The sequence below is a fragment of the Panicum hallii genome, chromosome 9 (assembly GCF_002211085.1).
Source record: "Panicum hallii strain FIL2 chromosome 9, PHallii_v3.1, whole genome shotgun sequence".
In the NCBI taxonomy this organism is placed as follows: Eukaryota; Viridiplantae; Streptophyta; class Magnoliopsida; order Poales; family Poaceae; genus Panicum; species Panicum hallii.
The window spans coordinates 64536399-64549905 of record NC_038050.1 but is presented as its reverse complement, the minus strand read 5'-3'; the positions used below and the strand labels follow the sequence as shown (position 1 = coordinate 64549905).

Sequence of the window (13507 nt, the reverse complement as noted above, 5' to 3'; positions counted from 1 at the left end):
CTGCCGAAGTGCCAAGTGCTTCCTTTTCCCCTGGCTTTTCTTGGTTCTCACCCCGATCGGTGGCGAGCGGCAGGCGTCGGTCGTCGAGCAAAACAAGTGACGGGACGGCCCGGCCGGAACCTGGAATTCCACGGTGTCCCTGTTGCGTGCGGTGGTGGCCGGTGCAACGCGAGCTTGATGGATACGGGAGCTCGGTGATTTTTTTTCAGCTCATTGAGACGTGTCAAGTTACCAGCGGCCCTTAAAATGCAATTCATCATGGAAGATAACACAACAAATGCAAATTGCCAAATTAGCATAGCGTTACTGCGTTAGTCGGTGACAGCGAGCTCTTTGATTGGCGGAACATAAGCACGGTCAGTTCTCTGAATGTGTTCCCTGTATCCAAGAGTTTATTTCTTTCTAAATTTATTTGGAAGTTGAAAATACCGCTAGAAATATAATTTTTTTGTCGTACTTTCAAGGTGGAGTTCTACTGACTAAAGACAACCTAGCTAAAAGGAATTGGGTTGGAAATTAAAAGTGTCTTGTAATTGGCAGAAACAGAATAAACTCCTCTACGTAGTGGAATGGGCCATGAGAAATGGTATGCCTAGAAGCTAAAGAAAAGCGTGCAAAGTCTCGGACTCTCGGTGGGGCTTGGCTAGTAATGCGTCAGCTGCAGCCTTCATGCTTACTGCAACTACAAGTACAAAGATCTTGCACGGTACCACGTCTAGCAATCTCGGAAACATGTGGTCTGCCCTAAAAAACCGGACCACTTTGCAATTCATCAAGGAACGACGACACGGCTGCAATTAGCAGTAGCACACTGCGCAAGAGATCTATCTACCTGCTTAAAGGAAAGCGCTATGTGGCCTCAGAAACGAAGCAGCTTAGGATAGAGGGGCACCGAGCAGCGAGATCCTGATGAAGCTGACGGAAAAGAAGAGCTGCAAAAAAGAGGTTGGCAAGGTGGTGGAGTGGGGAAAATTTAACATGGACAACCTCTCGACAGTCGACACCACACCACCTATGCAAAAGTGAAAAACACAACACCGCTGTGCTTGCAAGCCAGTTTGGTCAACTCTTCTACAAATGCCTCTGCCAATACACGATTGAAAAGGAAAGTTAAGGGATAGAGCTTACATTATTAATTGGGCTGAGTAGGGTTGGGCCTGCATTCACCATCCGCTCGCAACATCCAACTACTATCTCTATCCTAAATTACAATATGTCCAGATACATAGCAAAAATTATGTATCTAAAAAAGTCAAAACGAATTATAATATGGAACGGAGGGAGTGCATAAAAACAGCTAAGCTAACTCATCATATCTTCTTAAAACATAAGAATAATTTGTAATAGCTAAAACTCTCGAACAAAACTTCACATTTACTTGCTCCTTGACAAAACAATGACAATGAAACACCAAAACATTGATCTCACAGCCCCACCACGGGAAAAAAAAAATCCTTCTATGACCTTATGTTTCAATTTCATACAAATAAAAAAAAATCTAAGGTATGGGGAGAAAGAAAGCTGAATCTTTACATATTTGAACAGAAGTTCTGCCACTCGAACTCCCCAGATGATCTATAGCCAACCCATATTATTACTTCTGGAACTGCCTATGCCCATATATATAACCCAAAAGAGCACACGGCACACCATGTATCAGTAATCAGTTATAAGTGACGAGCAAGGTTGATGCTGCCGTGGCAGACCTTTGGAGGACTCCCCACTGTAGGCCTTGCTGACGTAGGTCTCGAAGTTCTCGTTATCCTGAAACGAAAAACATCATGTCAGTCATCAGCAAAAGAATGAGCTTTGATCAAACAGTTGCGCAAGGTGAATAAAAGCGAGCCGTGAGTGCCGTGGAAATTCAAGGTGGCAGTGCTGTTGAAACTCAGGCGGCAGCGGCGAGGAGTCCGACCGGCAGCAGGAGACGCCGCCCAGCAGCCACGCCCGTGCATAACCGCTAGTTAATTGATTAATAGGTGTGATGGGTTACTTGTCTAGCTTAATTTTGAGTTACACAGACTCAACCCAAACCAAGCTTGTATAGTTAGTATTATATGAGTTTGTTTGGTTGACTGCACATCTTATTTTAGTCCGCACAGAATTTTGTTTTGATATCTGGATTACTTTTTGACTGTACTATTGTACCTGGGTTAGGCCAAACCTTAACCCGCCGGAGCGCTCTTGCACAACCAAAAACAAGCGTCAGTTTGCGTTTTCACTGTACCGACCGTATATGACCATTTGTACAACCGAAGATTAGAAGCAAGAATGCCGCCATCGCCTCGGCCGGGACCGCGAAGCTGCTGGTGGTCCGTCGCCGGCAACGGCGGCTGCAGCATCCCGGCGGCGTGGACGAGCGGGAGAGCTTGCGGTCAGAGCCTGTTCACAAAACCTACAAAAAGAAAAGGAAAAAGAAAAGATTTCGGAAGCCCATCTGAAATATCAGAGCCAGGTTTCGATCCTGGGACCTGTGGGTTATGGGCCCACCACGCTTCCGCTGCGCCACTCTGATCTTGTTGAAGGATGCCTGTTAAGATCCTATCTGTTCAGAGTTAAGCATCCCAACGATTCCACCGACACCCTCTGCCCCCCGATCCACCGTCCACCCGACATCTCACCGCCTCCTCGCAGAAAGAGCAAGAAAAAACCAATTGGAAAAACCCGAAGCGACGTGCCAATCCGCGCCCGCCAGGCTACGCGCCCCGAGACGCGCAGCCGTCCTCGTCCTCGCCGGACGCGTGTAGCACCCGCGTCGCGCCGCTATAAAATAGCCGCCTGCGGCACGGCTCCTTCTCTGCCCCCCGGCGGCTGATCTGGTTTCGTAGAACAAAATCCGTGTGCTTTGCACTAGTTCACACTCAACGCTGTGCTGGTTGAGAGCTTAGTTCTCGTAGCTTCGTGTTCCCAGATGGAGGATTCGGTGGGCGAGGAGGAGAGGAGGGAGCAGGGGGAGACCGCGGCGCAGGCGAAAGCGCATCAGGAAGAAGTAGCGGCGGCTGGCGGCGGCGGCGAGCCGGCTCAGGATGGCGGGTTCCTGAGCGCCATGGCATCCAAGATCGGCGCGACGATGTCCGAGACGAACGGGAGCGGCGGCGAGGCCAATGCGGCCGCGGCGTCTGATGGCGAGGCGTTGAAGAGAGACGGCGACGGCGACCCAGGTGAGGAGGGCGGGTTCCTGAGCGCAATGGCGTCCAAGATTGGCGCGGCGATGTCCGGTGCTAATGGCGGGAGCGAAAGCGACGGCGGTGGAACTGCGGCCGTGGCGTCTGATGACGAGGGCAAGCAGAAGGACGAAGGAAACGGCGGTAGCGGAATCTTCCATAAGCTCCTGTCCAGTTCGCCCGCTGCTTCGTCGCCGGCGTCAGGTAAGGACTATCTGTTTTCTCAAATCTCCGCAGCCAATTAGATCATGGAAGTTTGCAGTTGTGCAGTGAATCCTTTCGATTGATCGATTGGTTCATGCAGGAGCATTGGAAGCAGAGGAAGCGAAAGAGGAAGGGAAAGATCAGGGCGTGTCAGACGAGCAAACCGGGATTCTGAACGCGATGGCCTCCAAGATTGTCATGGCCATGTCTGCCGCCAATGGCAACGGGAACCACGGCACCGAGGACGCCACCAAGACGAGCAATGGCCACGCTGTTGATGTCAGTAGCGGCGAGGAGAAGGGCGGCGACGCGAATGGTGGTGGAATCCTGAACACAATGGCTTCTAAGATTGGCATGGCCATGTCTGGCGCAAATGGTGACGAGGACCATGGCGGCAGTGGGGTCAACGCCAAGACGAGCAATGGCAACTCCGTTGATGTCAGTAAGGATGAGAAGACGGACGAGATGAATGGTGGTGGGATTCTGAGCGCTGTCGCTTCCAAGATCGGCATGGCCAATGGCAGTGGGAACCACAGCACCGAGGACGATGCCAGAAAGAGCAATGGCGATGCTGTTAATGGCAGCAAAGGCGAGGAGGAGAAGGAGAAGGGGCATGATGCGAATGATGCTGGAATCGTTGAGCAGATCATCTCCAACCTCCCCTCAGGTATTTCTGCTACAAGCTTGTGATGGTCTGGGAAGCAGTACTTTTCATGGTGGACTGAACTGACAGTCTCTCTCTCTTCTATTTTCACTGTTACTGCAGATGATCAGGCTCTAGATTCTGATGAGGCTTCCCTGCTTATAGCCATTATTGAAGACTAGCTCCATAGGCACTTGGTCGTTCTCGAGCAACAGTGGAATATATTTGGTTGTTCTGAGTTACTTAGATTCCCCCTCAAAAAATAGATCGCTCTTAATATGAAGGCATGTAAGTTCTTGATGTGGATGCATGTAAGCACTTGGGGTAGGTTTCTTGTAGACACTAGAGATGTTGTAAGACTGTAACTGTAATCACAATGTCTGTTGGACAGGAGTGAAAGCGATGCTTGCAATTCAGACATCAGGCTTGTGAAGTTCAAGATCAAATTGGACATGCTGTACTAAGAAACTTAAGAATTTTCGAACATTTTTCTCAACAGAATTGCATGACAAATATGATGCCATAATGGTATTTCGAAGAGAAAGCGGAAGGCTAAAAAAACATAGTTCTGCGTGGATCACTCCCTCCACCGCATCACTAGTGAAGTAGGAGTGAAACACATCGTTAGGTCAGCAAGTTATCACCTAGAGAATACAGATTGCAACAATAATATAGAAACCTGTTGCTGTGGATAACAACATAACACATTTGAGAACACAGTCGATTGTCATCAATATTGATTCAGGTGGACTGGACCTTGAAAGTGCACCAGGGGTCCAGTTATAACTATGAAGCCAGGTAATAAATTGAAAATAGCAAAAACTTTAGGGGTACAAAATCTCTCAAGAGATGTCAATGACTGGATGTTGCAAATAATCAGGTTCTTCCACTACTGCTGCTCATACTCTGCTAAAAAAAAGATTCACTTCCAATTGACATCACCCGTTTCAAGTATGCCGATCAAAGAACTTCTCAATCGCCACTGAGAAGGCAGCAAAACCCGCACATCCAACGCATGTAGCTTTAGGGCCACCTGCAAGAATTAAAAAAAAATCCGTTAGGTATGATATTCAAATATAGATACATCAGGACTGCAATATAGAAAATGTCCACTCATTCTAAGCTAGTTATCTAAGCAGGAATGGGAAATTAAGGGATAGAAATCATACAAAAAGTGTATGTCACCATACATACAAAAGGAACAGAAAGATCTTTCAACTTCGGGTTATGATCAGAAATACAGATTTACAGCTAACACAGAACACTTCATTAAGTTCAGCTATCCGAACTCTGAGACATGGCAGATACACAAATAGTTGGAAGAAAGCTACTAGAGATGTCAAAGATAACCATCCACCTCAATCCATATAAAATACAACTCCAACGTTTGCGCCGTGGGGTTTTAGTTCAGGAAATTGTCTTGGGAACTTTAGTAAGTCGATAATAAGCTAAGTCAATTGTCTCATGATTTCATAGATAGTGACATGGCAAAATAGTAACCTTTCACTGCTAAAGCTCCTCCTGTGACACAACCAGCTACCGCTGTATTGGTAGTGTCATGCTTTGCCCGAGCCTGCCAAAGCATGAGAATACAAAGTTTAAATAGGAAGAGAACGTGTAGAAACATTCATGAATACAAAAAATGTTAAAATTATCTACCTTCTCTATGACACATTCAGCTGCTGAGAAAATCAGACCCATGACCGCAAAGGTTTTGGCATTGCTTATACTTCTACTACCCATCTGTTTTGCTGTGTATACTATTTGTTGCCTTGCTGTCATCTCCTCTGCCATTATTGGATTTTCCAGAGCTCCAAAGAATAGTCCCATAAGTACGCCAAGACCACCTCCTATTGAATGGAAAGGATACTGAGTTAATACAAGTTATCCCATAAAATAACATGCATAACTCTATATATCATCGTTGGGACGGCCAAGCGCAAGCAGTTGGTACTGTAGGCTATTTAGCTAGGTAAGAGAAGACATGGTTTTCATTCTAACCTTGAGTAACCAAACATTAGATCTTAATGTCGGGCATTCTGACAATACTACTGCCAAACTGTAAGCAACAACTGACAATTGGGTTATATTGATGATAAATAGAGCGCACGTTATGGATATCGCTATTCTCTCATAACTCATCATTTTGAGAAACACACATGTTGTGCACAAAAATAACACTGCTACACCGGGTAAAAATTGTGTGCTACATGCCTTTCTAGATAGAATGAAGCATTAAAAGATCAAGCTTCCTTCAATGAACTAACCATCTGTTTCCCTGGTAATTGCTTGAGTGAGAAAACTTGAAATGAATCAGATTAAATGTGAGCTCGAATTTTACTGGCTATAGAAAAATGCCATTGTATGTTTATTGCTACATGCTTATAGCAACACTGAAGGTAAAGGAAGAACATTGAAGGGAGTGACAGTTAATACAGCCTTTTACCTGCCTATAGGCAAATTCTTCCCAACCTACTTGAATTTTTTTTTGAACCAAATCATTGAGCATATCCCACGACTATCAATTACCATGACAAAACTACAAAAAATATTACGCTTATCTGAGGCAAGTTCAGTTCAAACATACTCCATTAGCATATCACATTTCACATTAAACTCCATTTCAAGGGATAATAAGATTTTCTTTGATATACTCCAATAATTTCTAAAGATATCTAAACAAGAAAGAGGAGAACACACAGAATGATGATAATAAAACCAACTCTCTAATTGACGCATTAGCACACCCAATTATTCTCATTCCGTACAAAACTAGCTTTTATCTGTTTTGAACTCTTTTGACAAACCAGGGAACAACTACCCATAACCATATAACCAATGGACCACTGCTGCAATATCCCGCAAAGAATGAGTACAAGACCTCTAAATATCTCAAGCACCATACAATCTCCAAGCTTTCAATGGATTAATATTTTTTTGGCCCAAAGCATGGAGTCTGTTAAGCTTCTTCATAATATTAGACGCCAAGTTCACGTAGTCCCAAAACTCCCAATCAAAATGTTTTCTTGCAAAACTTCGTTGGGGACTAGCTACGAAATTGTAGAAACACCACTGACGACGCTCAAGAAAAGGAAACAAAGCCGGAGCTCCGGGGCTCAAGAGTAGTGTCTCACCCATGACGCCACTGACGACGCTGCGGACCGCGCAGTTGTTCCAGATGTCCTGCCCCTTGATCTCCTCCGCCGTCGGCATCCGGATCGGCTCCACCGCCGTCGCCTGGCTCGCCGACTCGCCCCCGGCGCCGGCACCCGCCGCGGATGGCTCCGGCGAGGCCATCTCTCGCAATCTGGTCTCCTCCCCCCTAACACTCGGCGATGGAGCTAGCACCGGCCGCGCTGCGCCGCAGCTAGCGCGTGGATGGTTCTGAAAGTTCGAGAGGCGGGTGGGTTGGACAGGACCCGGCTAGTGTAGTGTCCCCCGGCGGCGGCTTCGCTTTCTTTACCCCCTCCTCCAAGAAGAGGGTCGGCGCCGCGCAGGGAATCAGAAGGGAAGCAGAGGAAAGGGTTGGCAACGGGCACGGATCCAAACCCATACCCATCACGGGTTCATTTTTAAGCCCAGACCCGTGCCCGCTCGGGTCTCGGGTCGCCCACGGGTTGCCCGTGCCCGTCAAGCGGCGGCGGCTAGCCGGCGAGCGGGCGGCCAGAACTGGGAGGGAAACGGGGAGAGGGCGGTGGGAACGGGACCGGGAGCACCGGCGCGGGACCGCGAGTCTTGGGACGGCCGCCGGGCGGATGCGAGCCGCTGCCGTGCGGGAGCGAGGCCAGCCGCGCGGCCGGTCGGGTGAGCGAGCTAGCGCGCGGGTCCCTGGGCGAGCGCGCGGGCTGCGGGGCGCGCGCGGGGGAGGCCGAGGCTGGGCGGCGCGAGCGCGCGGGGCCGGTGGGCGAGAGACCCCTGCGTGCGGCTGCTGAATGGGGAGGGAAGGATTAGATTAGGGTTCGTGGATGGCTCTGATCTTATATATTGAGTCATTGGATCAAACTGAGGTATGGAACTATAGGCTTATTTGCTTGATGGATCGGGTTATATGGTTCCAGATCCAAGCCAGTAAACCTGACGAGTCTGATATTTTACCCATTAACAAATCCACGGTATAAGATTTCACCTACGCCTGTGTATAATATAGTAAAACTTATCGGGTTTCGGGTACAAGTTGTCATCCGGTCCGGAGCACATGAGCCGCACGTAATGCGTAAAGACTTCTGAGGTTACGTATTATACACGATCACGCCAACAACTCGGGGAAACGGAAGTAATAAGGCGGCGCAGACCGGTTATCATCCGCTCCAACGCGTGGCCGTTCGATTCGTTCAGTTGCCTTCCCGAGCACAACAGCAAGCTCCTCCGCCCGCACCCCGCCGCCGCCGTCTCTCCAAAACCCAAGCAAACCCTAGATCCGCCGCCCCCGTTTTCCGACCCAAGCTCCGGCGAGACCCACCCCTCCCGCCAGCAAAGATGCCGAACCTCGAGTGCCGGATGTACGAGCCGCGGTTCCCCGAGGTGGACGCGGCCGTGATGATCCAGGTGAAGCACATCGCCGACATGGGCGCGTACGTCTCCCTGCTCGAGTACAACAATATCGAGGGCATGATCCTCTTCTCCGAGCTTTCCCGCCGCCGCATTCGCTCCATCTCCTCGCTCATCAAGGTCGGCCGCCAGGAGCCCGCCATCGTGCTCCGTGTGGACCGCGACAAGGGGTACATCGACCTCTCCAAGCGCCGTGTCTCCGAGGAGGAGGCGCACGCCTGCGAGGATAGGTACAACAAGTCCAAGCTCGTGCACTCCATCATGCGCCACGTCGCCGAGACCCTCGAGATCGACCTCGAGCCGCTCTACCAGCGCATTTGCTGGCCGCTCTACCGCAAGTACGGCCACGCCTTCGAGGCCTTCAAGCTCATCGTTGCCGACCCCGATTCCATCCTCGACGCGCTGACCTACGAGGAGAAGGAGACCGGCCCAGATGGCCAGGAGGTTAATTCCACTTTTTCTCTCAACCTGCAAATCACTATCGTGACCTGGCTACACATGCCAAGGTTGCTAAACTCTCTCGTTATTCGTTAATCAATGTGATACGTCTGTCTCTCAATAGACGTATGCCTGTTTTATTTCGGTCTTAGGTTGTCATAGACTGATAAGCTGCCTCAGATAAACATTACTCTCGTTTGTTCATGTTTTCTTTTATTATTGCACATCATCATGGCATAATCAACTATTATTTTTTAGAAACTTAGAGCAGCAGTGCCTTGGCAGTTTTCCGAGAAAATTGCAATTTTGTGACTCGAAACATTGCGCTCGCATATTTGCCGTTACTAACATTGATATCGTAAAATTGGAACTCCAAACATCAACAACTTGATTATACTGCCATTAGGTGTATTTCCTCTCTTTTCTAATTTTCTTTTCATGTATTTGGGCTATGAAAAGACCCTTTTGCCCTTCACTCTTGCATGGATTAGGACGTGCCTTCTTGCTGCCTTCATGGGCAGTCAGGCTAGCAGCCGCCGCCCTGGCAGGCAGACAGGCCGCTGCCACTGCCACAGGCTGGCTGGCTGGCCGCCGCTGCCCTGGCAGGCAGGTAGGCAGGCCGCCGGTCCCGCCTGGGCTGGCTGGCTGCCGCCGCCTGGGCAGGCAGGCAGGCAGGCCGCTGCATGGCCAGGTCGATCTCCTCAAGCAGTAGTGGAATCAAATCGAAGCAAGCACAACATGGGACGGATGAGGAGAAGTAAAGAGGCGTGGGTACCTTCAGATCCCTGGAGAAGGCCACCGGTGGAGATGCGCTCGACAGCGACGGGGAAGCGACCGGCCATGGAGTTGTCGCCGCGTTGGGGGTCGCACTCCAGGGCGGGCACGTCTAGGGCGTTGGGCGAGAACTCCGGCAGCAAGAACTCAGGGAACGGCTTCCGCGCGGACCCTGCGCCCAACCCTGTCGACCTTGTGAATGGACCTGCCCTCGGCCATGGCGTGTGCGGCCAAGCCGGGCGCAGCTAGGGCGCCGCCGCCCCCAGCAGTGGCGGGCGCGGCCGGGACGGGCGCTGCAAGGGCGGGCGGGGCCAGGGCGGGACGAGGACCGGCGGTGGGGCGGCGGCTAGCGCAGGAACGAGGAGAAGACGGCAGCGCTAGATCGGAACGAGAAGACGATGCGTCCAGAACGAGAAGACGATGCGAGCGGACGTTGCCTAATCCATGCAAGAGTGAAGGGCAAAAGGGTCTTTTCACAGCCCAAATACAACAACAACAACAACTTAGCCTTTTGTCCCAAGCAAGTTGGGGTAGGCTAGAGATGAAACCCACAGAAAACAAGAATAAGAACACAGAAAGGGCACAAGCCAAAGGAAGAGTTAGGGGTTAAACAAAAAGTAACAAAGGTCACGGTTTAGGTACGTTAATTGCTAATCTCCAAGCGCTCCTATCCATAGCTAATTCCTTAGCGATATTCCACTCCTTAAGGTCTCTCTTAACCGTCTCGTCCCAAGTTAGTCTAGGTCTACCTCTACCTCTCTTTACATTATCGCCCCGCTTTAAAACTCCACTACACACCGGCGCCTCGGGAGGCCTCCGTTGTACATGTCCAAACCATCTCAACCGATGTTGAATCACCTTCTCCTTGATAGGTGCCACCCCTACCCTATCTCGAATCTCTTCGTTCCGGACTCTATCCCTTCTTGTATGCCTGCAGAACCAACGTAGCATACGCATCTCTGCTACACTCAGTTGCTGGACATGTCGCCTTTTTGTAGGCCAACATTCAGCACCGTATAGCATCTCCGGGCGAATCGCCGTCCTATAGAACTTACCTAATCACAGCCCAAATACATGAAAAGAAAATTAGCAAAGAGAGGAAATACACCTAATGGCAGTATAATCAAGTTGTTGATGTTTGGAGTCCCAATTTTACGATGTTAATGTTAGTAATGGCAAATATGCGAAGCGCAATGTTTCGAGTCCCAAAATTGCAATTTTCTCCAGTTTTCCGGAGCTCTAAATAGTTTGTAGATGGTATGGGCCCCTCTGTTAAATTTTCCCCATATGAAGCTTTTGTTGAAGGGTCAATGCCAGCTTTGTGACTGCTGGTATGTTGATAACACTGAGATGATTAGTTGGCTGTGACTTTCTATGTTTGTCATCTGTTAGTTCAAAATATTATCAAACTAACATTCGCCAATTCAACCTGGGTAGTCATACATGTGGTTATTTAAGTTGTTTGAACATAATTAGCTTTAGGGGCAACCAGCTTAAGTAGGTTTTGATGTTACTGTAGGTATTTTTGCACATACATAGCATCTCTGCCCTTTGGATCTAGTTGTAATCTAGAGCAGTAGTTTGCTAATTTTTTGGATTAGTAATAATTTGTAGATAATGTAGTTTGTCTTTCAGTGGGTACGTGTCCTCCGTCAGTCTCATGTAGGTACCTCATAATGTTAATATATTGAAAAAAGCTCAGTTTGAAGTTTGAACTGAGATGAAATCAATGTCATTCAGATTAGTAGTAACTGATCATTATCAGTTTGGATTGCAAGCAGTAGATAGACAGTGGTATAGCTTTGCTTTAGTGATTAACTTCATATCAAGTTTATTGTATAGGCAAACTTTTTGCCAAATTTGGCACATTTAGTTGTCTGTTTCTGTATGTGCTTTGGAATGATGTTCCTGCAGATTTTTGTACTCTGTTATTGAAAGGTACTATGAATTTGCTCTAGATATGTTTACATAGAAACTATTTGAGACAAGGATGTTCTTAAAATTACTGGCAGGTGACTAAGGTGGTGCCTGCTGTCACTCCTGAGGTTAAGGATTCTCTGGTGAAGAACATAAGGAGGAGGATGACACCACAGCCACTCAAGATCCGTGCTGATGTGGAGATGAAATGCTTCCAGTTTGATGGCGTGCTCCACATTAAGGTTATAGCTACCCGCTGTTGCTGCTCTATGATTTAACAGAGATCTTTGCAAAATGCTAATTTTATATGTATTTGCAGCAAGCCATGAAGAAAGCTGAAGCCTCTGGTAATGATAACTGTCCTGTGAAGATTAAGCTAGTTGCTCCTCCACTTTATGTTCTGACCACACAGACTCTTGATAAGGTTGGTATTTTTCTCAGTACTTAATTCAGGCGGGTTACTTGTTATAAGCTGAGCTATTACATAAAGTTTCTTCTGTGATAAAGCTCTCCATTTCTCCTCAAATATGTGATTACAAATTTGATTGAAACACTCTATTTAGATTTGAGAGTGCATGTTTCAATTACTTATATGCTGCTGATTATAGTGGTGCTTGATATATTTTGTTTCGTTTTCTCATAATTTTGATCTTGTTCCTTTCCATTGGGAAAAATGGCCTGATGTACTAGTTAGTTTTTTTTCCCGGAGTTCCACTTTATGTAATACAGTGACTAGCCAAATTTACAATGCAGCATGGCCTGGTTCAGACATTTCATTGTTCTTAATTCCTATCAATGTGTTCCACAATTCATGACCTTCATTTCGATCTATTAGGTTAACTTGGATGGATGATAATTAATGGTGATTGAGAATGATATTTTCTGTTACCTGTGGATAACTGATCATTATATTAGCAATATGGAAAGGCCTTAAATAAGCATTATTTACATTGCTTATTCTAATGCAACACCTTGATTCACCTTTTGCGCAGTGTAAATACTACGTTGTATTTGTTATATGTTATTTTTAGTTCTGACCCTAGCACGGTTAAGGGCTTGTCATGTCTTTACTATCCAGAAAATAATAATGATGATTGTTTCTTTTCTGCATTGCCTTTGAACAGGAGCAAGGCATTTCAGTTCTCACTGATGCAATCAAGGCTTGTACAGCAGAGATTGAAAAATACAAGGGAAAGTTGGTAGTGAAGGAACCACCAAGAGCTGTAAGTTCTTTTCAATATCTGCTTATTCTTTTGCATTCCCTCTTTCGAGTATAGTTATCTTCCAAATGATGGTTCTGAAAACTAATGCTGTGCATACTTTCTTGTAAACAGGTGAGCGAGCGGGAAGACAAGCTATTCCTCGACCAGATTGATTCCTTGATGGCGCAAAATGAAGAGGTTGATGGTGATGATGACAGTGAAGAGGAGGAAGACACAGGAATGGGTGATGTTGACCTTACAAATACCGGAGTCACAGCTTATTAAGGCCCCTCTGGACCCTGGTTGGTTTGGATGAGATTTGCTGTATAGCACCAGCTAAGATCTAAGACGTCCTGTTTGGAAGCAGTTTCTTTTTGTTTAGGCTTTTGGTGGCTGAACCCCAGTAAATTCACTTAAACTTGTTACCTGCGGTGTTCATGTTTTTTGGGTTCAGCTGGTGTCGGGAAAACTTTTACTTAGCTCAAGCAGCACCTAATTATTATTGGGAGTGAAACAAAGTTCGTTATTTGCCGCACCCTACTCTACATGTGTTCGTTCCAAGACGTTTTGCCCCTTTTCTCATGATATGGGATATAGTCCCAGCCTTTGGCTCTTGG

General features: G+C 47.5%; 3 protein-coding genes and 1 non-coding gene across 4 annotated transcripts; 2 read left to right on the top strand and 2 right to left on the bottom strand.

The window, feature by feature from the left end:
• Positions 1-2443: 2443 nt before the first annotated feature.
• On the bottom strand, positions 2444-2515 carry TRNAM-CAU. The gene has a single exon. It is a non-coding gene; the product is annotated as a tRNA-Met (tRNA).
• Positions 2516-2790: 275 nt separating this feature from the next.
• On the top strand, positions 2791-4457 carry LOC112876883 (uncharacterized PE-PGRS family protein PE_PGRS54-like). The gene is made up of 3 exons (XM_025941064.1): positions 2791-3368; positions 3469-4035; positions 4135-4457. Exons 1-3 carry the CDS (start codon positions 2912-2914, stop codon positions 4191-4193), a joined length of 1083 nt encoding a protein of 360 aa, XP_025796849.1. The 5' UTR covers positions 2791-2911; the 3' UTR covers positions 4194-4457.
• Positions 4458-4669: 212 nt separating this feature from the next.
• On the bottom strand, positions 4670-7910 carry LOC112876884 (mitochondrial import inner membrane translocase subunit TIM22-4-like). Its single transcript, XM_025941065.1, has 4 exons — positions 7146-7910; positions 5671-5861; positions 5512-5584; positions 4670-5044 (listed from the first exon to the last, which is right to left on the bottom strand). The coding sequence occupies exons 1-4, from the start codon at positions 7306-7308 to the stop codon at positions 4959-4961; spliced, it is 513 nt and encodes a 170-aa protein (XP_025796850.1). The 5' UTR covers positions 7309-7910; the 3' UTR covers positions 4670-4958.
• Positions 7911-8322: 412 nt separating this feature from the next.
• Positions 8323-13430, top strand: LOC112876184 (eukaryotic translation initiation factor 2 subunit alpha homolog). The gene is made up of 5 exons (XM_025940238.1): positions 8323-9003; positions 11784-11930; positions 12008-12112; positions 12813-12911; positions 13023-13430. Exons 1-5 carry the CDS (start codon positions 8488-8490, stop codon positions 13173-13175), a joined length of 1020 nt encoding a protein of 339 aa, XP_025796023.1. The 5' UTR covers positions 8323-8487; the 3' UTR covers positions 13176-13430.
• The last annotated feature ends 77 nt before the right edge of the window (positions 13431-13507 follow it).

Excerpts from the sequence above, each read along its gene's own strand:
- LOC112876883 (XM_025941064.1), top strand. The coding sequence starts at position 2,912 with ATGGAGGATTCGGTGGGCGAGGAGGAGAGGAGGGAGCAGGGGGAGACC. Across the intron at positions 3,369-3,468 it reads TGCTTCGTCGCCGGCGTCAG|GAGCATTGGAAGCAGAGGAA; the intron begins GTAAGGACTATC and ends TGGTTCATGCAG. Across the intron at positions 4,036-4,134 it reads CATCTCCAACCTCCCCTCAG|ATGATCAGGCTCTAGATTCT; the intron begins GTATTTCTGCTA and ends CTGTTACTGCAG.
- LOC112876184 (XM_025940238.1), top strand. The coding sequence starts at position 8,488 with ATGCCGAACCTCGAGTGCCGGATGTACGAGCCGCGGTTCCCCGAGGTG. Across the intron at positions 11,931-12,007 it reads ATGGCGTGCTCCACATTAAG|CAAGCCATGAAGAAAGCTGA; the intron begins GTTATAGCTACC and ends ATGTATTTGCAG. Across the intron at positions 12,912-13,022 it reads TGAAGGAACCACCAAGAGCT|GTGAGCGAGCGGGAAGACAA; the intron begins GTAAGTTCTTTT and ends TCTTGTAAACAG.
- LOC112876884 (XM_025941065.1), bottom strand. The coding sequence starts at position 7,308 with ATGGCCTCGCCGGAGCCATCCGCGGCGGGTGCCGGCGCCGGGGGCGAG. Across the intron at positions 5,585-5,670 it reads CTGAATGTGTCATAGAGAAG|GCTCGGGCAAAGCATGACAC; the intron begins GTAGATAATTTT and ends ATGCTTTGGCAG. Across the intron at positions 5,045-5,511 it reads AGGAGCTTTAGCAGTGAAAG|GTGGCCCTAAAGCTACATGC; the intron begins GTTACTATTTTG and ends TAATTCTTGCAG.